The sequence below is a fragment of the Callorhinus ursinus genome, unplaced genomic scaffold (assembly GCF_003265705.2).
Source record: "Callorhinus ursinus isolate GAN/ISIS: 27379988/994484 unplaced genomic scaffold, GSC_fseal_2.0 scaffold3, whole genome shotgun sequence".
Taxonomy (NCBI): Eukaryota; Metazoa; Chordata; class Mammalia; order Carnivora; family Otariidae; genus Callorhinus; species Callorhinus ursinus.
The window spans coordinates 43482953-43509061 of NW_027397065.1; the positions used below are offsets into that span (position 1 = coordinate 43482953).

A 26109-nucleotide genomic window follows, 5' to 3' on the forward strand; every position below is an offset into this window, starting at 1 on the left:
CTTGAACCTACAACCCTGAGATCAAGAATTGCATGCTCTACCCACTGAGCCAGCCAGGTGCCCCTGCCATTCTATTTTCTAAAGTAGCTGTACTATTTTTACCAACAGTGTGTGAGGTTTCCAGTTTCTCCATATCCTTGCCAACACTTGTTGCTATCTGTCTTTGTTAGTATAGCCATCGTAGTAAGTGTGATGTGATATTTCATCTGGTTTTGATTTGTACTTCCCTAATGGCTAATGATATTAAGCATCTTTTCATGAGTTCATTAACCATTTGTAAATCTTTTTTAGAAAAATTGGCATATCTTTTGCCAGTTTAATTGGATTGTCTTTTTATATTATTGAGTTTTAATACATCTCAATTCTAGGTATAAGTCCTTTATCAGTTATATGATTTACAGATATTTTTCACCATTCAGTCTAGTTATATCAAGGCAGAGTGTAGTATGGTACTAAGAAGGAGAATCAATACTTGGATAATTCAATTAATAATTTAATTATTTAAGTAATTAATTTGGTACTTCAGAAACTGGCTATATAAAAAGTCATTGCAAATTGAAAATTTCAGTGAAAAGCTGGGCTTCTGTTTTCCCTTAAGACATGTACTCATATAGGGGCACCTGGCTGGCTCAGTTGGTTAAGCATCTGCCTTCGGCTCAGGTCATGATCCCAGGGTCCTGGGATGGAGCCCGGAGTTGGGTTCCCTGCTCAGTGGGGAGTCTGCTTCTTCCCACCCTCAAATAAATAAAGACATGTACTCAAATAATGAAGCTGATTACCCTTAAGTGAATAAAAACTTGTTTAGAATATGTCTAGAATGGATTTTGCTTGTAGTTCAGAGGAATTAAACTTCAGAAAATTCATGGCCTTGGTTCATATAGTATGAACATTTAATAGTCTATCTGATATGTTTCAGGTTCCTTAACTCCTAAAATTACTAAACTGTGTTTTTCATTTTGAGTGATGTAAGGAATATATTTTGCAGTATCAATCCTACTTTAAAATTGAGACTATCCAGAACTATAGAGGAAAAAAGAAAAACTCAACAACTGACATGACCATTCCTATGAGGGTATGGTCTTGATCACAGTTGTGTGTTTTTCTGTAAAATTTTGAAACTCCAGTATTCTTTTTTTTAAAAGATTTTATTTTATTATTATTTTTTAAGATTTTATTTATTTATTTGACAGAGCACAAGCAGGGGGTGTGGCAGGCAGAGGTAGAGGGAGAAGCAGGTTCCCTACAGAGCAGGAGGAGCCGATGTGGGACTTGATCCCAGGACCCCAGGATCATGACCTGAGCCAAAGGCAGACGCTTAACCAACTGAGCTACTCAGGCGCCCCCAGTATTCTTTTTTTTATATATTTTTTATTTTCTTTAAGATTTTATTTATTTATTCATGAGAGACGGAGAGAGAGAGAGAGGCAGAGGGAGAAGCAGGCTCCCAAGGAGCAGGGAGCCCGATGCGGGACTCAATCCCAGGACCCTGGGCTCATGACCTGAGCCGAAGGCAGACGCTTAACCATCTGAGCCACCCAGGCGCCCTAAACTCCAGTATTCTTAAATTCCTTGTTTTATTGTTAGATTTCTGAACTAACATGTCAGTTTTTTATGTGTATAAGTTGCATTAAGAGCCCATGGGTTTCACAAGATTGAAAGTATACTCCTTTTCATCCTGGTCTCGGGTACGTAAGTAGGGTTTCAAATGTAAAACTTCCCCAAGAGTTATTTATATGTAAAATACAGATAATTAGCTCCCCATTTCATAAAAGTTTGTCTCATTTAAGGTTTCTTTGTTACAGGACTATTAGCACTTGGGGCCAGGTCATGCTTTGCTATGGGGGCAGTCTTGTGTATTATAGGATATTGGTACCTCTGCTCCCTAGATCACAGAGAACTCCCTCTCCAGCAGTTGTGAAACCACAGTGTCCCTGTCAAATGTGCTTTCCTAGGGAACAAAATTTTCCTCAGTTGAGAACCACTGCTGTTAAATAAAGAACTTGTTAAAAATGAATTTTATCATTCTATACCCCACTTTTAATTTTGACAGGAATAAAATTGACCCATTTCAGTGTTTGATATATTTTCTTCTTTTGAACATTATCAGCTCCAGACACTAAATATTTCAGTAAGGGGTCAGAAAGAAGCTTAGAGAGAAGGAGGGTGGCAGAGATGATTTAAATAATTAAGCCCTGGGTAAATGAACTATTCAGTTACTAGCACATTGTTTAGGGTGTAGTAGGTACTCAAATCTAGGTGTTAGAGCATCTCAGTTCCTGGGATCCCTTAAATTGAGCAATGCCTTTTGCACATATTGCCTAAGACAGCTTCGAGAGCTTCACCACTTTATTCTCTGTAAAAGTAGATTAGGTTTCTTTGGAACTAACAGTTTGAAAGCTTTAAGTAGCCAGAATGTACAAATTGTTCTAGGTTGTTCAGGTTGCTTAAGAGATTGTTATAGGTCAGTTGGTCAGTTGGTAAGCTTCTAGATTTTGTTGTTGTTACCTAGTTTTTTTATAACTTGTATGCTTCTCCTTATAGCAAGAATTTTTCTAATTGCAAGCTATCCTTGAGACCTTTTTCATATATCTCACACATTCTTATGCACCCAAACGGTTTCAGTCGCTGGAGAATAGGCTAGCACAGGGGATTAGAGAAGTAGATTTTCAAATTGTTTAGTTTATTAGTGCTCAGGGGCTGATTGTCAGTATTGCACAAATTGCACAAATGAAAAAAGTTTAAAGAAAGATTTTTTTTTTTAGTTTTAAGTAGACGGCAGGGATCCTTGCTTCTGACCAGCTTAATACATTTTACTGTTTAAATCTTCTAAATTAAAAAAATAAATAAAAGCTTTTAAACAACTTTAAAAAAAAATCTTCTAAATTGAAAAATCAAATACTGCTTTTGAACATTTCATCTGATTCTGTCTTAAAATAGTTATTAAATTTTGTTAAAAATTAGAATTTCATGGCTCTTGAATCAGATTAATTTTTGGCCTAAAATAACTCAAGGAATTTTGCATAATTCCTACTCTGGATCCTTCTTATTTGGCTTACTGTCTTGTTTATTTACATTGTGAATGACCCACTCTGTTGAGAGACTTGAGTAATCAAGTTTTCATTGTCATCATGGGATGCCATGAAGTTGTTCATAACTTAGATATAGAGATCTTTGTTCAAACATTGATCCCTATTATAGTTCTGTTTAGTTTGGGATGCAGTGTCCAGATTTTTCTTTCAGAAGGGACAGCTCATTAGTGGCTACTTGGTGAGACCAGTAGTTTAGCCCTCACTGAAGCCACTGCTCTGGCTCTGGCACTAAGCTCAGCTGGCCCAAAGAGGGACTACAGGCTTTCTGGGCCTGGCTGTCTTTACGGAGGTGACGCTTACTGGTGAGTCAGCCAAACAGGGAAAATTCTGAAGGACTGTCTTGATCGATAGGAGTTGAACAAAGGAGAAAGGTGCTAAGTTGCCTAGAGAAGGTGTTAATTTCTGTGGTAGGATGATTGGTTCAGTGGCTTAGGTCGCACCTTAATGGGGGAGGTTGCAGCATTGAGGAGAGCTATTCTTAGGGTCCTAGAGGAGAGCAGCATAGAGAGCTAGTGGGAGGAAGCTGTTTAACACCATAGTGTTGTCATTAGGGCCTAAAGGTTGATTGTTCTTCTGGAAGGCAGATCCCCCTTAGTGTCCTGTAATCTTGTCATATCACAAAGTCATGAAATATGGAGACTGAAAAGGAACTAAAAAGAAAATCATTCTCTGTTTTTATAGCATTTATCACAATTGTAATTAATTATTAGATTAAGTAATTTGTTTAATTTTGTTTTTCCTCCTGGTTTGTTAAGCTCCATGCTAACAGGATTGTGTCTTTCTTGCCTGTTGTAGTATTCCCATAGTGTAGCAGTGTGCTAGCAACATATTATGTATATGGTAAATTCTTTTTGAGGTTAAAAGAAAAAGTATAGAGAATGTTAATTTTCCTTACAAATTTCGTTACATGAAGTTAGAATTCTTAAAAGGCAAAGAAGCTGTAAAAAAAGATAAACTAAATTATAAACTAAAATTCCTAGCCAGGAAATAATACAAAACAATTAACAAATATTTCAGCAATAAGAAATTCTAGAATAGTGGGTTTGCTGAGTTATATATAAAACATCAGTAATACAATGACAAAAGCAAACAAGGGAGAGAAAACATGTCAGGGAACCCAGCTTTGCAATCCCCCCCCCCCCCCCCCCCCCACCTTGAGAGATCTCCTGGGGACTGAGCCCTTTGGGAGCAACTTTTGGCTCTTCCCCGGGGATAGTGCTCTTGTAGATAGCCCTATTCCCTTTTTATTGAATTCACATAAAATTAACCTTTAAAGTGAACAATTCATTGGCATATATTAAATTTATAATGTTGTGCAGCCATCACCATTATCTAATTCTAGAACATTTTCATCCCTATGGTAAAATCCATTTTCCTACACCCCAGCCCCCTGGCAAGCATCAATCTATTTGTCTTTGTGGGTTTTCCCTCTTTTGTAATGGACCTATTGGAGAGGGATCTGCTGTGGCCACAAAGAAATTATTTGGCTTTAGAGGCCTAAGACTCGGGTTAGACTTCTTACAAATATAAATTTTTTTCTCTAATAGTATTTTCAAAGACTAAATGTTAAGTGGTATTTATATGTGTATTTTATTTTAAATTTCATAATTCTCTTAATTCTTCAGTTTTCTGCCCTAAAACTTTATAAAATATGATAATTGTACATTGATGGTTATAAATCAGATATGTATATGTAATTTGCATGTATAACATTTATGCCTCTCACAGGGTTTTGACCACTGACCTCTGGACTGGGTAGTCCTTTGTTGTGGGGGCTGTCCTATGCACTTGTAGAATGTTGTGGCAGCATCTTGATCTAGGTGCTCATAGCAGCCCTAACCCTTCTAAATTGTGACAACTAAAAATGTCTCCAGACATTGCAAAATGTCTGTCAGGGTCAAAATCACCACCAGTCACCCCTGGTTGACCACCACTGCATTAAAATCATTCCCTTGAGAATTTGAGTAAAAAGAGACTATTAGTATATTATTTGCTAGAAATAGTCATCATAGAATGATAGAGGAGAATTGCTAAATCACCTATGAATCTAGGCCCATTATTGATTTTTATAATTGTCCCCCAAACTGCTTCCATTCATAAAATATATTTTACTTTTTAATTTTGGTTTTTTTGGCAGTACTCTCCTTGCGGGTTATGTAAGGGTCATTTCTTATTTGGCTGTGCTACACTAAAGGATTTCAACTTGATTGCCTAATAGGAAGTAATTTCATGGAAAAAGTAAATACAGCCTTGGGCTTGTTGAGAAATACTGGAAACATTCAGACTGTTTTAAATGCAGTGAATAAAGCATTCAATAATTGAAGAAAAGGAGAATTTTTTTTACACAAATTTCTCTATCTGATGTCCAGAGAACTTAAGACCATAGTCTTCTAGTGCTACTACTAAGCTTACTGATAGTAAATTAAATTTTCCCTTCCTGTGCTCCTGGATGTGCACTGAAAGTTCTGTTTTCTCAGTTTGTAAAGGTTCTTTCCTACTTAAATCTCGTTATTTCTCAGTACTCACATGTTAAATGAATTAAATTTTAAAAGGAATATTTGATGTGATTTAAAATTTGTTTCAAAATAAACCTGTAGCCTACTTACGTATTATAACCCTAATTATAGATTCTTGATAGAGTCAAAAGTGACAGTTTTTAAGGATTGTTCTGTGAGCCAGTTTTCTAACTAGTTTGTGATCTACTTGTAACTAAGTACAATTGGGGATAAAACTTTGGGGAAAGTAAGATAGGTGAGATGGTGGAAGAGAGCCACAGGAGGGGAAATTTGATGTAATATTATTGGATATTATCAGTTAAGTAGTAGGGTTGAGGGATGGTGTCTCAACTGGTTTTTTTTACTGGGAATAGTTATTTAATAGGACTTGGGAAGAAAGAAAATCCCATAAAGTAGAGCTTTGGCTGTCTTTTCTACATAGTAAAATTCACTTTTGGTAAATTCTGATCCAGTGCATAGAAGAAGGAAATGAAGTCCATCCCTACATAATTATTTATACCTAAACTTTTTCTTAGTATACATATGGAGAGAGATGTTATTAACATAATACGCTTTTTATAAGAATACTGTGCTTTAGCTGTTTTTCTTTTCTGTATGTGCTTGGAATGTATCTAATACATTTTTACCATTTTACTTATTTAGGGACTATGTCAGGAGTGAACTGGAGTCAGCCTATGAAGGACCAATGTATTTAGAACCTCTCTCCATGAATCGGTTTACCACAGCCTTAATAGGTAAGTATTATAAAAGAATTAAAAGTGTAGGTGAGGATCAATCAGTTTTACTGTCTTCTTTACATGCTTAAAATCATACATAGCCTATAGTTGCTTGGGGTTTTTAATGATATTTTAACTATTTGGAAGGTTAATAAAGCTAGTTATTACTTTGTAAGATTAAAATTAAATATGTAATGTTTTTAAGTTATTTATTGTTATTAAAAGTCATCACTATAGTCAAAAATAAATTGCCAGAAACATCACTTGAGACATGATTGAAATATTTAGGTAGCAGAATGTTAAAAATAGGAGTGTTGGCTAAGACCCCAAAACAATGTAGATAGAGTTCCAAGTGACATATCAGACCCTACCTACCATGACAGAATTGCAAAAAAGGAGGTGAGAGAAAACCTATTTTGTGACACTCAAACTCACCCATATAGAGGGTGATAAAAGGTTGAATGTTGGAGAAGGAGGATTTCTGTAGAGAGCTCTTTTCTCTGAAATACCTCCCCGACCGTTTACATGTAGAGAATTCAGCAGTAGACCATTTGGAGAGTCACATGTCTTCTGTGGCTTAGGAGGGATACTGTGAACTGGTGTCTGACCCACGCCTGCAAAATCTGAAGCTGCACCATCTAAAATTAGCCGCATGTAGCCATTGAGCACTTGAAATGTGGCTAATCCAAATTAAGTTATGCAGTAAGTCTAAACACCCAATTTCTAAGACTTAGTATAAAAAAGGATGCAAAGTGTCTTGTTAATTTTTTAATGTAGATTGAATGTTTATATGATCATATTTGGTGTGTATTAGTTTGAATAAAATATATTGTTAATTAATTCCACCTGTTTTTTTGGTTGTTGTTTTACTTTTTAAAATGAGGCTACCAGAAGGTTAAAAATTACAAATGTGGCTCATATTATAATTCTAATATGCTATCAGGGCCAACAGTGGGCTGGCTGGCTGTTGAGTTTTCTGACTATGGACATAGTGAAAATGTCTTGTGGAGTTCTCTTGTATCTTCTAATCTATGTAGGCAAAGGGTATTAGTTTCCTATGAACTAGACAAGGGCCCCAAGAGTCTATGGGATATTTTTAGGTCCTTCTACGAGGGCCTTTAGAAGGATAAGAAGGCTCCAATGGGGATTGAATTTCCAGGAGTTAAGCAAAGAACCGGAAACAGCCAGAGCAGAGTATATAACAAGCACTAAGGGTGGGAGAGCCATATTGATGGAACAATTTCAGAAGAACCCATAAAAATGCACAAGAGAGAGGCAATGAGTTTAAAAAAAAACAAAAACAAAAACAACACTTTTTTTTAAGGGGGAGTGGTACGTACAGGGATGAGGGGTGGAGGGACAGAGGGAGAGAGAATCTTAATCTTAAGCGAGTTCCATTACTAGCGCAGAGCCCAGTGCAGGGCTCTCGATCTCATGACCCTGAGATCATGACCTAAGTGGAAATCAGGAGTCAGATGCTTAACCGACTGAGCCACCCAGGCACCCCAAGGGGATTTTTTTATGCCCCAGTTTCAGGTGCACCCACACCCTATCATTGTAAGAGCATAGTCAGGTAAGAAATCCCTCCTTCCCTCTCTCTCCTTCTTCCCTACATGCTTCAACCCTGAATAAGTCAGGAAGAGCGGGCAATGGTGCTGTCAGAGAAAGAAGATGAAGCCTGCCATAACCTTTCCACCTCTCTCACAATTGTGGGTTTTCAATCTGTAGTCCTGTAGGAGGCCTGAGCTAGAGTAAGGGAAAAGCCTCAACTTTTAATCAGTTTCAGAGTGTTGGTTATTGTTCAGTTGAGACTGTGTAACCTCAGCTAGATTAGAAAAGTTGTAGGACTTGCCTTAGGAGCAGGAGAACACTAGTCTTCACAGAGTGGATTTTAAAAGACAATAGGAGAAAAAAAATAATGTTCCTTTATGACTATATCCTAGGAGTTGGTGTATTCAATAGTGGTAACATTCAAGTGTGAAAATACAGCTGACCCTAGGGCGCCTGGGTGGCTCAGACGGTTAAATGTCTGCCTTTGGCTTAGGTCGTGATCCCAGAGTCCTGGGATCGAGCCCCACATTGGGCTCCTTGCTGAGCGGGAAGCCTACTTCTCCCTCTCACTCTGCGTGCTTGTGCTGTCTCTCTCTCTGTCAAATAAATAAAATCTTAAAAAAAAAAAAAAAGAAAATATAGCTGACCCTTTAACAACACAGGTTTGAACTGCATGGGTCCACTTAAAATCCAGTACTGTAAATGTATTTGCTTTTCCTTATGATTTTCTTAATAATGTTTTCTTTTCCTTGGCTTACATTACTGTAAGAATACAGTATGTATTACATATAAAATACAAAATGTGTATTAATGTTGGTAAGAATTCCAGTCAATAATAGGCTGTTAGCAGTTAAGTTTTTGGGGAGCCAAAAGTTATGCAGGGTGTTGGCACCCCTAATCCATGCACTGTTTAGATGTCAACTGTATTTGCTAGGTTAGAAAGCTTGTCAAGTATTATTTTTTATTCTGTGATGGATGCAATATAGTATGAATTTGAAACATTTCCTTAAATTTTCCTATCAGTGGCTATGATACTCTTTTTACTAAACTAAGATTCAATTAATTGGAAATAAAATCCATAAACTATTACATACTATGTCTTCTTCCAATTTGGATTTTGAAGTACTTTCTACTCATTTTCTTCCATTTCATTAATGAACTTTTAATGAAAAACTGAGTAATATTGATATGCCATCATTTCTTAGAGTTGCAAACTTCTTGGAGCTATTTCTAATAGTGGAATCCTGACATCCAGAGATTACTTTGTGATTTTGATTTATTCGGAATTACTAATTGAATAGGCACATCAACTTAAACAACTTCCAGTTCTTCTGTTGCTTCAGGAAAGATTTCCACTCCTTTTTTCACCTAAATAGGAGAAGTGGTCTTCTCTTAAAGAGAGCCATAGCCTATGAGTTATATTCTTCTATGAAAGAAGATAAATGAAGCCTGTAACCCCAGAGTTGAGCACTGAATGTGCTGGGGAGCACTGTTGTTCACAATGTTCAGTTGAGCACTGAATAGACTTAGGGGAATTTTCGGAGTGTAGAGGAAGTTTACATCATGCTGAACAAGGAAATTTCAATATCACAACTATGAGTACAGTGAAAGAAGTAAGATATGCCAGAATGAAAATTCCTAATCATTCCTAGTATTAAAGCGTTTCCTCCCAAGTACTTTCTTTTAGAGTTTTTGCTAATTTTTTAATCAAAGAAATACACTTATTTTTAAAAGCCAAGACCTACCACAATTTTATGATGAAAATTGGCTCTCACCTGCACCACTCCTCTCCACACTCCTGTATCAATTCCCCAGAGGCCTTTTTCCCTTCTAGTCACCATAATATCTTCCCTGCTATTTTCTCTTTTGTCCTTCTCTGGAAATCCTGTCAATTGGATAATGTTCCTCCTACATTGACCCCCTAACTTCTTACTGTTCTGTTTTCCTTCCCCCCTCCTCTCGTTTTACTTTCTGGATTTCCCAACTTTATCTTCCAACCCTTTTATTGTACCTTTTTTGTTTTATATTTTTAATATCAAGGAACTTGTTTTCATTGAATGCTTCTTTTTACTATGACAGTATTTTTATTTCTTAGATATATCATTTATCTCTTTGAAGCTTTCTTTTGTTCCTTGAATTATCCATTTCCCCTGAAATCTTTTTTCTGTTTGTTTTGGTCTTTGTCTGTCATGGGATAGTAGTGTTTCTCAAACCTGGATTTCAAACACCTGGTTATATTGAACAAGGACTTATAAATACTGATGCCTAGGCCTCATCTGAGGCTGATTAAACCATAAGTTTTACTTAAATATCTGGGAGTCCTTGGCTGATGATTTGTATTAAAGTAAGTTAAGTTGTTGATTGGAATCTCTTTTTAGGGTTTACCAACTGGTATGTTTCACAGTTGATGTTCATGTGGGGTTGGCTGGTTTTGAGTATTTGTATGTCTTTTCACTTGGACTTGGTCATTTTCCCCAAAGAGGAATCTTTCTGTCCCCTGTAGGGGAGGCTGTTGTCAGTGACTAGAATGGGTGACAAGAAACATGGCAGCAGTGCTTGGATACTTAGAGAGCTCTTATCTCTCAGGATGCAGACTTTTGGGTTAATCCCCTCTTTTCATTTGGGCATCTCACCTCTGCTGTGGTGTCCAGGAGCCTGTTTTGGTCTTTCCAGAGAACAAACTCTGGTCTTCCTTCTAGGGTCTGGGAAAGAGTAGTGGTTTGGCTAAGTTAGTTGCCTCCTATCTCTTCATTCTTTGTCCTTTAAAATGTTTTCATAACTCACTTGGTGGCCTCTCCTCTGGGTTTTGTTGTTTGTTTGTTTGTTTGTTTGTAGTATTTTGGGTTTTCTTCCTTTTATGCCTTTATGAATATTTTTCACATTATTTAGATATCAGTTCGTTAAAGGCTAAAATTCTTTGTGGGAGAAGATACGTGTTACAACATGGTAGATTGTTAATCAATGTTGAGCTTTGTGTAAAAATGGATGCCATTTTTGTAGTCTTTTAATAGTAATATAGACTGAACACAACTAAAATCTCAAAGTATTGTTTTGCTTTTCATTGGCAAGAAGGAAGAGAATTTGACTTAAATGATTCTTAAGTTAATCTGATAGATAACATGTTAAAGAATTTTTAAGAAATTTTAAAGGGATTTATGGAGGCGTGTTTAGTCAGTGAAATGGAACAGTGTAGTACTGTCATCAGAGTAGATCATTGAGAAAGAATAGCAAGGGGGTCTTCAACAAATGGTGTTGGGAAAATTGGACAGCCACATGCAGAAGAATGAAACTGGACCATTTCCTTACACCACACACAAAAATAGACTCCAAATGGTTGAAAGACCTAAACGTGAGACAGGAGTCCATCAAAATCCTAAAGGAGAACACAGGTAGCAACCTCTTCGACCTCAGCCGCAGCAACTTCTTCCTAGAAACATCACCAAAGGCATGGGAAACCAGGGCAAAAATGAACTATTGGGATTTCATCAAGATAAAAAGCTTTTGCACAGCAAAAGAAACAGTCCACAAAACCGAAAGACAACCGACAGAATGGGAGAAGATATTTGCAAATGACATATCAGATAAAGGGCTAGTATCCAAAATCTATGAAGAACTTATCAAACTCAACACCCAAAGAACAAATGATCCAATCAAGAAATGGGCAGAAGACATGAACAGACATTTTTCCAAAGAAGACATCCAAATGGCCAGTAGGCACATGAAAAAGTGCTCAACATCGCTCGGCATCAGGGAAATCCAAATCAAAACCTCAATGAGATAACACCTCACACCCGTCAGAATGGCTAAAATTAACAAGTCAGGGAACGACAGATGTTGGCGGGGATGTGGAGAAAGGGGAACCCTCCTACACTGTTGGTGGGAATGCAAGCTGGTGCAACCCCTCTGGAAAACAGTATGGAGGTTCCTCAAACAGTTGAAATTAGAGCTACCATTCGATCCAGCAATTGCACTACTGGGTATTTACCCCAAAGATACAAATGTAGGGACCCGAAGGGGTACGTGCACCCCAATGTTTATAGCGGCAATGTCCACAATAGCCAAACTGTGGAAAGAGCCAAGATGTCCATCGACAGATGAATGGATAAAGAAGATGTGGTATATATACACAATGGAATATTATGCAGCCATCAAAAGGAATGAGATCTTGCCATTTGCAACGACGTGGTTGGAACTGGAGAGTGTTATGCTGAGCGAAATAAGTCAATCAGAGAAAGACATGTATCATATGACCTCACTGATATGAGGAATTCTTAATCTCAGGAACAAACAGGGTTGCTGGAGTGGTCGGGTGTGGGAGGGATGGGGTGGCTGGGTGATAGACATTGGGGAGGGTATGTGCTACGGTGAGCGCTGTGAATTGTGTAAGACTGTTGAATCACAGATCTGTACTTCTGAAACAAATAACGCAACATATTTTAAGAAAAAAGAAAAAGAAGAAGATAGCAGGAGAGGAAGAATGAAGGGGAGTAAGTCAGAGGGGGAGACGAACCAGGAGAGATGATGGACTCTGAAAAACAAACTGAGGTTTCTAGAGGGGAGGAGGGTAGGGGGATGGGTTAGCCTGGTGATGGGTATTAAAGAGGGCACATTCTGCATGGAGCCCTGGGTGTTATGCACAAACAATGAATCATGGAACACTACACCAAAACAAATGATGTAATATATGGTGATTAACATAACAAAAAATTTAAAAAAAAAGAATAGCAAGGGGGCATCTGGGTGGCTCATTTGGTTGAGCATCTGACTTTGGCTCAGGTCATGATCTCAGGGTCCTGGGATCGAGCCCCATGTTGGGCTCCCTTCTCGGCAGGGAGTCTGCTTGTCCCTCTCCCGCAACTCCTCTCCCTGCTGGTGCTCTCTCTGTCTCTCAAATATATAAACAAAATCTTAAAAAAAAAAAAAAAAAAAAACCCAGATGGTGCTCTCTCTGACACAAAAATATAAAAAAAAAATCAAAAAAAAAAAAAAAAAAAAAAGAATAGCAAGTTCTGACGTAGACACAAATATACAAAAAATGTTAAAGTATAGTAGACTGGCATTTCAAAGTAATGAGAAGGGAAATGGATGATTCTAATCACTAGTTTGGAGACAGCTGACTAAACATCTGGAAAAACAAACTTAGATCATTACTTCTTACCTTATTCTAAAATAAATTCCAAGTGTGTTAATTTTTTTTAAAGATTTTATTTAGAAAGAGAGCGTGAATGAGGGGAGGGGCAGAGGGAAGAGGGAAAGAGAGAATCTTAAGCAGACTCCATGCTGAGCACAGAGCCTGATGCCAGGCTCGATCCGATGACACCAAGATCATGCATGACTTGAGCCAAAATCAAGAATCGGATGCTTAACCTACTGAACCACCCAGGCGCCCCTCAAATGTATTAATTTAATACATTAAAGAATACTCAGAGAAAATGTAGGTGATTACTTGTATAATCTTTAGTAGGGCAACCCATGTGATTTAACCATGACACCAAAGGTAGAAATCATCAAAGAAAAGATTGATAGGTTTGACCATTTATAGTAAAATATCTTGTACTATAACAGAAAAATATTATTAAAACATTCAAATGACACATTGGGAAATATAGTCGTAAGACAAAGGAAATTAATATCTTGATCAAAGAATTCCAGAAGGCTACATTCTCCAATAGAAATGGTCAAAGAATGTGAAGAAGCATTTCACCAAATAATTACAAATTATTTTTGTATACTTATTTGTAATTGGTAATCAACAAATGCAACTTTTAAAAAGCTTAAGAAATACTCCTTGCCCAACCCTTCCTTAAATTATTTTTAAAGCTGGCAAGTCAGTGGGAAAATGGGCACCATGTACACTGGGTGTTTTGTTTCTATAGAGCAATCTGATGGTATGTGTCAAAAGCCTGAAATATTTCTTTGACCGGTAATTCCACTTTTAGGAATTTAGTCTAAGAAGATATTGGGAAATATGCTCCAGGTAGATTATACAAGGATGTCATACACGTATAGGCTTATTCATAACAAAACATTTTATAATTATGCACTATTTGAAAACAGCCATACGTTAGCACTCTGTCATATGCATTCAGTGTAATATCCCATACAGCTAAAAGCAACCATGTATATGTACCTTCTGGCATAGAGAGAGACACATGCATTATATGTATTAACTGAAAAACACTGTGAAATAGTATGTACCCTATAATCTAGAAAACATTTGTGTATATTCACATGCATAGAATAAATCTGAATAGAAAACACTTGTGTATATTCACATGCATAGAATAAATCTCAAAAGGGTAATGGTGTGAGTACCTAATTTTTTTTTAAATTTTTTTATTGTTATGATGAGTACCTAATTTTTAAAAAAGATTTATTTAGTTGTTTGAGAGAGCAAGCAAACTTACATGAGCGGGAAGGGCAGAGGGAGAGGGAGAGCCAGTTTCAAGCCAACTCTGCACTGAGCACGGAGCCAGATTCCGGGGGCTCGATCTCACAACCCTGAGATCATCACCTGATCTGAAACCAAGAGTCAGACATTCAACCATCTGTGCCATCCAGGTGCCCCTGAATACCTAATTTTTATTGAGCACTTAACTAGGTTTTAGATACAATGCTCTCTATGCAGTGCTTCGTCTAATGGACCAAAGGTATTATTAACAGGCTGTCTTGGTGTGATAGGATTATAAGAGATTGAACTTTTCCCCCCTTTTTATTTCTCTGTATTTTCTAACTTTTCTGTAATGATCATACATAATCCTCTGGGAAGAATTTGTTACTTAAATTTTTTAGTGTTAACTTTCACTATTGAGTCATTTGGAAAGAAGGCTTGCATCGTCCTGTAAAAGCAATTAAAGCTTGAAAATCTCAGAATGAATTTTGTTGCAGCATGATCTTAGAGAATTAACTGTATCTCTGGAATTTTATGCTATCACCTATAGACCAGAACAGTTAAATATTGAGGACCTTTGTAAAAAGAGCTATATATAAACAGTAGTAATTGAATAACTATAATATTGAATTAGACATAAAAAAAACCTTTTTCTGTATTATATATGCCATCCAAAATGTGATGAAGACCAGTGGATATTTGTGCTGCTTTTTTTCAGATTAGTACCTAGGAAACTGGTGCTCAAAATTGACAGAACATGTGAATATGTAATTATGGTTAGATGAGGTAAAAATTTGATTTAAATTATTATCTAAGAGATCTTAATTAGACTTCTTCAAAAGCTGTGTCATCTTTATTGGCAGTGTCTTTTGTTTTTATTTTGTGGATACCAAATCTTAAATGCGTTCTCCTCCCCATTTTAGGTCAGTTGGTGGTGTGTACTTTATGTTCCTGTGTCATGAAAACGAAGCAGATTTGGCTCTTTTCAGCTCACATGCTTCCCTTGCTAGCACGACTCTGCCTTGTCCCTCTGGAGACAATTGTTATCATCAACAAATTTGCTATGATTTTTACTGGATTGGAAGTTCTCTACTTTCTTGGGTCTAATCTTTTAGTACCTTATAACCTTGCTAAGTCTGCATACAGAGAATTGGTTCAGGTAAGACTGACAACCACACACAGGTAGATAAAATTCTACATAAAAATTAGTTCTACTAAAGATTTAGTTCACTTCATAGTTGTGATCATGGTAACATTCTGTTGGACAGTTTCTAAGTAGCAACTATTTTCAACCTAATTAGGAGCATCTGCGATTCTTTTTGATGAATTGTTCTGCAGGGAGGCAGTGAACTGAAGTGATTCTGGGGAAGCAGAGTGTCTGGGTTTTTACTCTGGCTCTGCTGTTGACTAGCTGTGTAACCTGGGGTTGGTGGGTAGTTACTTAAGTTGGCTTATCGGTAAAATGGAGCTAAGAGTAACAGTTGTACTTAACTTGTAGGGTTGCTGTGAGATTTAAATGAGTTCAGTGTGGCAGAAGTATTGAGTATGTGTTAACTATTATAATGAAGACAAAAATAATACAGAATTGAAAACGTAGAGGTAAAATCTGGATTTTTCTTCTGATTAAAGTCCTCCTGTGACTACAGTTTTTTTCCTTGTATTTGCCAGCTTATGTAAACTGAGAAGTAGTTCTGGGCATTCATATGATGGATTTTGTTTAAGATATACTGATTTTGCCAACATGACATGCTTCTGCCTATCCTACTTTTTTTAGCCTTTGCTAAAAAAAAAGTAAACAGATTATTTCCCAGATAGAAACAATAGATATTTAAATATTTCCATTTGACTTGTTTGATAATTTCAGTATATAAAACATATAAAAACTGACATTGATATAAAAAGAGAGTGCTAAAATGCACATTCATTTCTACCTTTTGACTGTGTGTATATGACCTTAAGGTACAGGAGGCTCTCAGATTGACTAAACTGAAACTGCTAAGTGAAGTGGGTTTTTTTGTTGTTGTTGTGGCCCCAGGGGCAGATTTCCCAGAAAAATTTCCCTAAACTCTTGGCTTTAGGTTGATTCTGCCTTCTTCTTTGTTCATCTTATGTAATGATTAACTTGGGCAATTTTCCTGAAAGTAGGTCTTTCAGAGAAGAGGAAGTTATTTTCATACTCAACGAAGAGCTATTTCATGAGGAAGGGTTATAGTTGTATTCAGAATAAGAATGACTAAAATATGTATTTTTTCTTTGAATTCAGTCTTGTGGAGCTACCCTAGTTTGTGGGAAACAAGACAATTAGTAAACATTAATTGTTTACTGTTTATTTAATGGGGACTGTTAAGGACAGAGCCCTCATTTTTCAGTGTCATGTTTACCTTCTTGGTTGCCTTAAGATTCATGCATCACTAGATGTCGTAGTTGAAAATAAATTCTAGGTTATGAAATCCACAACCTGGAAAGAATTGGATAGGTAAGAAATGGAAACTCTCAGGCTTTTGAGTTATCTGTTCTTTGAATGGAAAGGAGGAAAATTACTCTCTACCTCTCAATGATCAGTTTGCTGCTAATAATAACTTTGCAGCTAGTTGGACAACTTGCTTTTTCTTTAAATATTTTCTAGTAGGGGAAAAATAGAAGGTAATCTTGATTGGATTTTAGAGAAAGCATTTGATTTACAGAAAAAATTTAAATTTAGAATAATCTGCAAGTCATTGCATTTTAATTTAATACTTAAAAGATCTAGGTCTACCTAGAGATAGGTGTTAATTAGAAATCAGAAAAACTTGAAGTCAGTGTATTTTAATTTAAGATTTTTGAATTTTATTGAAACATTCTGGTATCACATTGAGAGTTCCAGCAAGACCATTTGGCTATGTAGATTAGAGTTTGTAGCCTGCCTTGCAGAACCCTGTTGTGTTACCAGAGTCTGGTCCTTGGCATAGTAACTCCAGAAACTTGGTTACATGTATGCTCTTAGGCTGAGTCAGATTATGAGAATTGATTCCTCCTAACGAGTCTCATAGAGATTGTTTTACAAACTGGAAAGCTAATTTACTGGGTAGTAGATTAATAAACTTTTTTTAGTTGTACCTTTTTTCCTGGTGTTAATGCACTAGGCAAATCAAGTCAATTGAGAAATGTTGTTTGATAAATACACAGGAGGAGCAAGGGGAATTGATCTGTCTGGGGGAAAAGACTTACTAACTGTCTTTGCTCTCCAATAGAGTAAACTCCAGTGTTTATTCTGTCTTTTGTCAAACTGTTTCTCCCCTATGACATTTCCTGAATAAAACCGGAAAAATTCTTCCTTTTACATTGCCCCTTTTTCTAGCCATTCACGCACTATTGCATCATTTATGGTAGTCCTGATCATTTTGATTTAGACTTGAGTAAGTTTACAAAGTCTGCTCATCCTACCTTTGATGTAGTTTTACTCTGAAAGAGACTTTACTCTGAACTGTAAGGGCAGTTTATAAAGGTTGTCATTTGATGAATGTGTGTCAAGTGTTAATAGTAATGCAAAATCAGATAATTTTAGAAAACATACTAACTGTATATACAGAGCTAACTTTAAAGGAATTTAGTTGGAACAATCTTATAGTGAAAGAAAAGCAATTTAATTTTTCTCTTTTTAAGTACTTTGAACTCTTTTGTGTTTAAAAGTGTTTATTGAAGTGATACAAGATGTTTTCCTGTCTCATTTTCTTATTCAGGTAGTAGAGGTATATGGCCTTCTAGCCTTGGGAATGTCCCTTTGGAATCAACTCGTAGTCCCTGTACTTTTCATGGTTTTCTGGCTCGTCTTATTTGCTCTTCAGATTTACTCCTATTTCAGTACTCGAGATCAGCCTGCATCACGTGAGAGGCTTCTTTTCCTTTTCCTGACAAGGTAATTAATAAGAACATATGATACTGTACATAATCTTAGGAAGAGAAGACTTTGATCTAGGAATAGCAAGTTTTGCAAATTTCCAGTTACATTAGAGTGTACCCCATATTTAATTAAGATAGGATTTTCATTTGGTGGATGCCTAGGTCTGGCAGTGCAGGGAGGTGCTAAGGTAATAATGGTATATTTGGCTGTAGCAAATGATTTGTGGAAAGGTACATAGCAAATTTTAAAAATATTTTTTTAATTTCAAGTTAAACTATTGGTTGGGTAAATAAAACATGTTACTAAAAATAATTATCAATTACTAAGTATTTAATATGTGCCACCACATTCCTAAACACTTTTCTTCACATTTAGTCTTGACAGCAGCCCTGAGAGATAGGTGCCTTTATTATCATTTACCATTTTTTAATAGCTGAGGAGACTGTACTGAGAGTACCTTGCCCCAGGTGACACCGTTGAAAGAAGCCATGCTGATGTCAGAGCCCATCTGAGTTCAAACCTTACTCTTGCAACTAACGCCCTGTTATTTTTAATGTTTTGCTTCATTATTCAGATACAGTCAAATAATTGGAGAAGTGAGTATATCGTAATGCTTTGCTGTTTGCCCCAAAGGAATTCTAAGACTTGGTTTTTAAGATTTAGTTTTTTAAAAAAATAGTCTTAAGTCATCGGAGTCCTTTTTCTACTAAAGTTATCTTTGTTGTGAGCTACATCCACATTTGTCATTTTTCCACTCTTGAGTTTGAATCTCAAGCCCTCAGAACCTAGCACATGGCTATGTATCTTCATTCCCTGGCACATACAGGCAAGAATGAAACTCTGTCCTTCGGGAGAGTACATATAGGCAGACAAAAGTGTTGAGTTTCAGTTAATAGAGCCATTGTTTCTCAGCCAACCAAGTGATGGAGCACTGTGCAGTAAGGGGTGCAGGGAAAATGTTAACACAGTGTTAAATATCAATAAAAATGTCATAGGACAGTACCTATTTTAGTAAATAAGCAGAATAAACTTATTTTATACTTTCTAAAAATAACACTTTTAGTTGATAAGTAGCTTCTATAAGCATGCAATAAATTGATACCAAATATATTTTAATAGTTCATTATTAATGAAGTTTCACTGCTATTGTTTATTTTTTATTTTTTTTAAGATTTTATTTATTTGACAGAGGGAGAAACAGTGAGAGAGGGAACCACAAGCAGGGGGAGTGGGAGAGGGAGAAGCAGGCTTCCTGCAGAGCAAGACCCTGGGATCATGACCTGAGCTGAAGGCAGACGCTTAATGACTGAACCACCCAGGCACCCCTGCTATTGTTTTTTAATGTAAATATTATGGAAGTTTTATGAAGAATTTTAAAATGATCCAAAAAGTAATTCAATTTAAAGAGAAAGAGAAATAGAATCCTTTGGTTAGGATAATAACCTAAGTGTGAGACTGGGATTGGTCATGTTTTAAACCATATTATTAGCCATTAAAAAGCACAATCAGATCAAATGTAGCACAGTGTAATAGGCTTAACAAATCAGTAAGCCATGAATGAGTTTGGACTGACTTACAAAGTAAGAAAGTAATACTGAAACTTTTAGATGAGGTTTAGGTGTCTTGACAAAATGATTTTTCTCTCTATTCCTTTTTATACGTAGAATAGAGTACATTCCTAAATATAGGAATGTTGAACTTTGGTTTTTAACAAAGAAGTTAATTGGTTCTTCTGTTAATTTCTATCTCTGTAAGCATTGTTCGTTGTCCTTGATGCTTCTTTGTGCCAGGTTACATTGGTGTGTTTACCTTGCCAAAGAACAACTTATTTACAAAAGGAAGATTGCAAGTTTATCAGCATATTCTGACTAGACAAACCAACTAAAAAAGCACACACAAACAAAAACTTTGTTTTTGCAGCCAGGAAATAGAAACGAAAATCAGTAAAACATCTCACTGAAGAGAGAGAGGAAGAAAAGTTTTATAAAGTTTTCCAAATCCTTTCACTTCTCCAAAGTTAGGTTGAAACCTTTTGCTTTCTTATGTTCTCTTTTGAAAATATCCTCTTGAAAATGTAATTAAATCATACTGCTTGGGTATAAAAGATTTCTCTAAATATTAAGACAAGAATAGAGAAATAGCATGGATCATCAGTAAAATTTTCAGACTTTTCCCATGAGAATGTAGTAAAATTTTTAGTGTATTTTTAGCCATGATTATTACTTTTTAGTTATTAGACAATTTGTTTAAACATCCTGCACAAGGATTTCTGAGAAAATGTCACATTTCAGAAATTAGATTTCTAAGAATGCCATACAATCATTCTTTTAGCTATCAACCACCATGACTCATAGATATCTTGACTCCTAAAAGAAAACCACATATTTTTTTCCTCATCATAATGTATATTGGTCTATGGAAAAGTAGATGTTTTCACTTAAAAACTTAACTTATGAGCAGTTAATTGTGTAGGAAGGATAACTACGTAGCAGAAGCACAGAGCTACATAGTAAAGGATAGGTATTGATTTGCCTGAATGAATTCCTCATACATACAAATGAAATTCTTAACTGGAATTCTCAAACTTCTCTGAACATTTGTTAAATGCTGTATAAATGTTAAATCCAAACTATTAGTACATAATATTACATATGTTTGTAAAATACTTGTTAATAAGTTAGTTTCTAATATGTTCATTGAAAGTATGGAATGTATTTCCATAAAGTGTGAAAGTATTTACAAGCTTTAGTTAGTGTAAGGTCTTCCAGTTCTTGTAAGTGGTATTCATAGCAAACTTTTATGTTAAAAGTTGATGATAAAATTATTTTTTAAATGGTCTTAGGCTGTATTCTTGGATATGCTTTTGAAATAACCCAGAAAAAAATGCAATTATGTAAACCTAAATTAAATTAAAATTTAAAGTATTAATAATATGGAAAATACTGTTGTATTGAGAGGAGTTGGGAGCTGCAAAGTCAATATGGGCCTTCCCTGGTAGCAGTTTGGTCAAATAAGGAGTTTTGACAGGTAATCATATTAGCACAATTTGAATAGCCAACATTTTTCAGAAGGTACTATGGGCAACTATATGAGTCTTTTTTGAATATTATCAGCATGTTAATTATATGTCTCTTAGGGTTTGAAGACAATTGAAGCCCTTACTGCTTTTGAAAGGTGATAAAGAGAAGACTATTTCAGATATGGTGCTATGGACTGAATATTTGCCAAAGAGTTTTAAAAAAATGTAGGTTAGGATACTAGAAGAATGGATTTAAATTATTAATGGAGTGGTTAGGTGATTTTTACCTCAAATTTTGGTTTGGGGTGTTTTAATTGATGAGGATCAGATAAAGGTTGGTGGTTATTTGAAGGCTTAAGACGGTTTTTTCAAATGGAAAATTTTTATCTGTCAATATTTCCCCACCCTCCTTTTTCTAGTATTGCTGAATGCTGCAGCACTCCTTATTCGCTTTTGGGTTTGGTCTTCACGGTTTCCTTTGTTGCCTTGGGTGTTCTGACGCTCTGCAAGTTTTACTTGCAGGGTTATCGAGCTTTCATGAATGATCCTGCCATGAATCGGTAAGTTCTTGACTATGGCTACCTCTAGACATTTAAATATTATATATAATTTGAAGAAGTAATGATGAATTTCAGAGGAAATGGAATTTTGAGATTTTTTTTTTGAATGGTTGCATCTATTTGGATTTAAAATACTATTAAAATATAACTGAATTTCCATATGTAAAAGATGAGTTTTTACTGTATGTACATATCAATATATATTGGACACTTTCCTAGATTTAAGAGATTTTTTCACAGGGGAGGGGCAGAGGGAGAGAGAGAATCATAAACAGGCTCCACACCCAGTGCAGAGCCTGACATGGGGCTCAGTTTCACAACCCTGAGATCATGAGTCATGAGCTGGAATCAGGAGTTGGACACTTAACCAACTGAGCCACCCAGGTGCCCTAAGAGATTTTTGATAGCTTGCTTTTTCCCATTTGAAATTTAAGTATAGACCTGTTAAAATCCAATTTCTATATTTGATACTTAAAAATTTTTTTGTGTGTGTAGACATAATTTGGATACTGATTGAAGTTTCAAAGAATGCATTAATGAGAACGCAGAATAGTTAATCTAGTTATTAAATCACTAAGATCAGATATTGGGAAACCCTATTTCTAGAACTTGTCACGATTTCTGTTAATGTAGGAATTTTTAATGGTTTCATTTGTATAAATTTATATAATCTTAAAGTCTTTAAATCTTTATGGAATGTTGCAGAATTAGTAGATGGTGAGTATCTTGTAAATTGGAGGAAACATGTTTTGGGGGGTGTACAGTATTTTTTTATGACAGAAGAGAAAAAAATGCTTTATAATCTTCCTGCTAGTCCCAGCTAACGCCTTTATAATGGCAAAAGAGGGAGGAGGGCAAGAAAGAAAAATAATTCACACCATTCAGAAAATACAAAATGAGAAGTGACAATTCTTCCTCCCCCTGCTTGCCATTTCCTCTCCCTGAAGGGTAACAGTTTATAATGGTTATTTTAAAATTTCTTATGGGGAAAAGTACACACACATATATATTTGCTACTTTTGTTTTTGTTTCATTTCCACATAGTATACACAGTTCTGCACTTAAGTTTTTCACTTAAATATGTTTTAGATGTTTTTTTATGTCAACACAAAGACATCCTCATTCTTTTTGATAAAGGTATAGTATTCCAAAATATGGATGTATTTCTTTTTTTCTTTTTTTGTTATTAAAAAATGGTTCCTTTGTATATGTCTCCTTTTTTTTTAACTCTTAATTAGAAAACTTTTAAATTAACAAAGTTGAAAGAATAGTAAAATGAACCTCCAGATACCTGTCATCCATCTCCAGTAGTATAGCCAGTCTTCCGTCATGCTTGCCCCTATCTACTCCACTTACTTTGTCCCCTCCATAATCCCCAGCTGCCTTTGTTTGGTGCAAATCCCAGATATAATACCATCTTACCCATAAATATTTCAGTCTCATTGTCTCATTTGAAAAAGCATAACTACAATAGTACATTCATTCCCAGTGAGAAGAATTCCTTGACATAAAATTCCCAGTTGGTGTTCATATAACCCTTTTTTGTGTTTTTAACATTTTGTTTGTTCAACTTCAGATCCAAATAAGGCCCATATTGCAGTTGGTTACTAATTTTTTAAGTTTCTTTTAATATTTAGGTCCCTGCTGTGTCTGTATTTTTTCCCTTTCATTTTATTTGTTGAAGACACGAGATAGTCCTGTTTAGTTTTTCAGAGTCTGAATTTTGCCAGTTGTATCCCTGTGATATCACATAACATGTTCTGTTATTCACTATATTTTCTTTTACATTTAAATTTTTTGTAGTACATCCATAGGGTAAATTATCAGTAAGATTATTGAGTTGAAGGGTATATACATTTTTAAATTCATTAGCAAGTTTTTCTCTAGAAAGGTTTTATCTGTTTTATCTCAACATTAGTCTCCCTGTTTTTTCTCAAAATTCCTTGTCAGTGGTTGGGTCATCAGACTTTGAAATATTTACTCATTTGTGGTTTTGAAAACTGGACTTAACCTTTGTTCATTTATTTGTGAGGGTTCTTTATAAATCAAGTCAATAAGATGAAAAAGATCTCAAGATTTTTTATATATTTTCCATATGGAAACTGAATTTCAAGAAAGTATATTTATGTCTTCTCTAGTTCTTAGGTCTACTTAAAGAGACCTTTCCTACTCCCAAGATTATGAAGACATTCACCTATGATTTTATTTTTTATTAATCAAGATACAGCTCATGATATAAATATAATTCCGTGGATATCTAAGAATGGTAGAGTATCTGGCTCATTAGCAAAGCCTGGTTAGAACACTTTTATTTATCTTAGAAGTTGCTTTTTATCTCCTCATTGTATGCTAAAATAATAGCTATTACATTTTGCACACATATAATGGTGTATTATGACTATGTATTACTTATTACATCGATGCTCTATATAAGTTAATATTCTGATCAGGTTTTTTTGTCTAAGTCAGACTAGATCACAAATATGTAACAACAGTTTTAAGTCTTTGGATTATTTTCTCTTGGAATGAAATGAGATTTTGATTGTTTTTCTGAAAACGTATGCTTTCTTTAGGGGCATGACAGAAGGAGTTACGCTGTTGATCCTGGCAGTGCAGACTGGTCTGATAGAGCTACAGGTTGTTCACCGGGCATTCCTGCTCAGTATTATCCTTTTCATTGTCGTAGCTTCTATCCTACAGTCTATGTTAGAGATCGCAGATCCTATTGTTCTGGCGCTGGGAGCATCTAGAGACAAGTAAGAAACTTCCTAAAAGAAATTTTTGTAAAATTCTTTGTACGAGTTTGTTGTCTGAAGATTTAGATAATATTTAGAGACAGAAAACGGATGAATAATTGGTATTCGCGTAAGGTAACAAGTTTACCTTTTTATTTTTCTATATGTTTGACTTTTCTGTTTTTTTTCCTCAAGATTCTTATAGTTAGAAATCACATCAAAGGCCATGTAATCACAAGTCAACTTTTTCTTCTTCAGAGAAATTTAATTAATACTTTTTATATTCAGTTTTAAAATGAAGAATGGAGAGGATCAAATTTAGTCCAGGAAATACAGTAAATAATGTAATTTTATTCTGTGTAATGCTAAAGCAGAGAAAGCATTGAGAAAACAGAGGAAATCATTTGAAGGAGAGAGAAAGGCTCTCAGGCAGTCATAAAGATAGGCATTTATGGAATAATGGCCTCATCTGATGGCCTTTAGACAGTTTTAACTTACTGAGGTTTTAATGGGGATTCTTGACACCTTATGGGACCAGGTGAAATTAATAGCTGCATTCATGTTCATGCCATATTACAGAAGTTCTCTTAAGGAATGAAAGTCAAGTTATTATTTAGCTCTTTAAGGTAGAATTAGGCTTACTGTAGTTTATACAAGGACATTCTATAAAGAATTACTAAAAATTCAGCACCACTGTTTCTTTCCAGCGTCTGTTGACATTCTGTTGATTTTTGAAATACCTGAATTTATTGCTTCTTTGGTAGTGTTTTATGAGTAAGGGAACAGGCAGTCTTTTGGGAGATAGAATTTTGACAGCAGATGTTTAAAACATTTCAAATTAACATTTTAATTACAGTTCATCAGATTTATCTTTTTATCCCCATATCCCACATTGCTGAACATTCTGAAATTTTTCTCCAATGGTAGAATGGCTGCAAGAATCAATTTAATTTAAATAAGTTTAGAGCTCTTTGATTTGTTTCAGATAATCATTTTAATTAATTATAGTTATTTGAGATTTGGTTTTGAGGTTTAAGGTATCAATAGAAGCATTTAAGATGTTGAACTCAGTGGTGAACTTGGTTAAGTGGCCATTTAAATGGGTTGTTTTTGACCTAAGGACAACACTGTTTTGTCATTTCTGGCAGTATCATTTAGTAGTATTACTCATACAAATTAATTTAGCATATACCGATAAGACTAATATAATACTATAGAAAGTATCAGAAAAGAGAAAGAAATATCTAATTCCACTGCTGTAAGAACCAGTAAATCCAGTTCTGATTCCCACCAGGATGTTGAAGTAGTCTCATTACTGGCTTTTTCCTCCAAGGTCAAATGGAGAGGAAATTTAAAAGGAAAGGAATGAAACTGAGAAGCCCTGTGTGTGGGTGTGGGGTGGTTATTTTGCATCATTGTCAGTGTTCTTGCTGGTGTCCACTGCAGCATTCGCCAAAGGCAAGAGGGGTTCTTGGCTGTGAAAGGACGAAAAAGGGATGAATTGTTAGGGTTAGGTGCTTCTCTCCTACCGTCGCCTATGGTAAATAAGAGAGTACAGCCAAATGCCAGTACTTTTTAAAACAAATGAAATCGAAGAGTTTGAGAAAAATGTAACTGATTAGAACTGACTCAAGAAGAATTTAAAAACTTGG

General features: G+C 35.5%; 1 protein-coding gene across 2 annotated transcripts in view; it reads left to right on the top strand.

Annotated features, from left to right (window-relative positions):
- RNF145 (ring finger protein 145) overlaps positions 1-26109 on the top strand; it is a 55650-nt gene that overhangs the window by 19503 nt on the left and 10038 nt on the right. For both annotated transcript variants that reach the window (XM_025867122.2, XM_025867121.2), the window contains 5 exons: positions 6248-6339; positions 15187-15422; positions 17983-18158; positions 21582-21722; positions 24296-24478. In XM_025867122.2, the coding sequence (XP_025722907.1) occupies positions 6248-6339; positions 15187-15422; positions 17983-18158; positions 21582-21722; positions 24296-24478 (828 nt within the window). The remainder of the gene's footprint in view (positions 1-6247; positions 6340-15186; positions 15423-17982; positions 18159-21581; positions 21723-24295; positions 24479-26109) is intronic.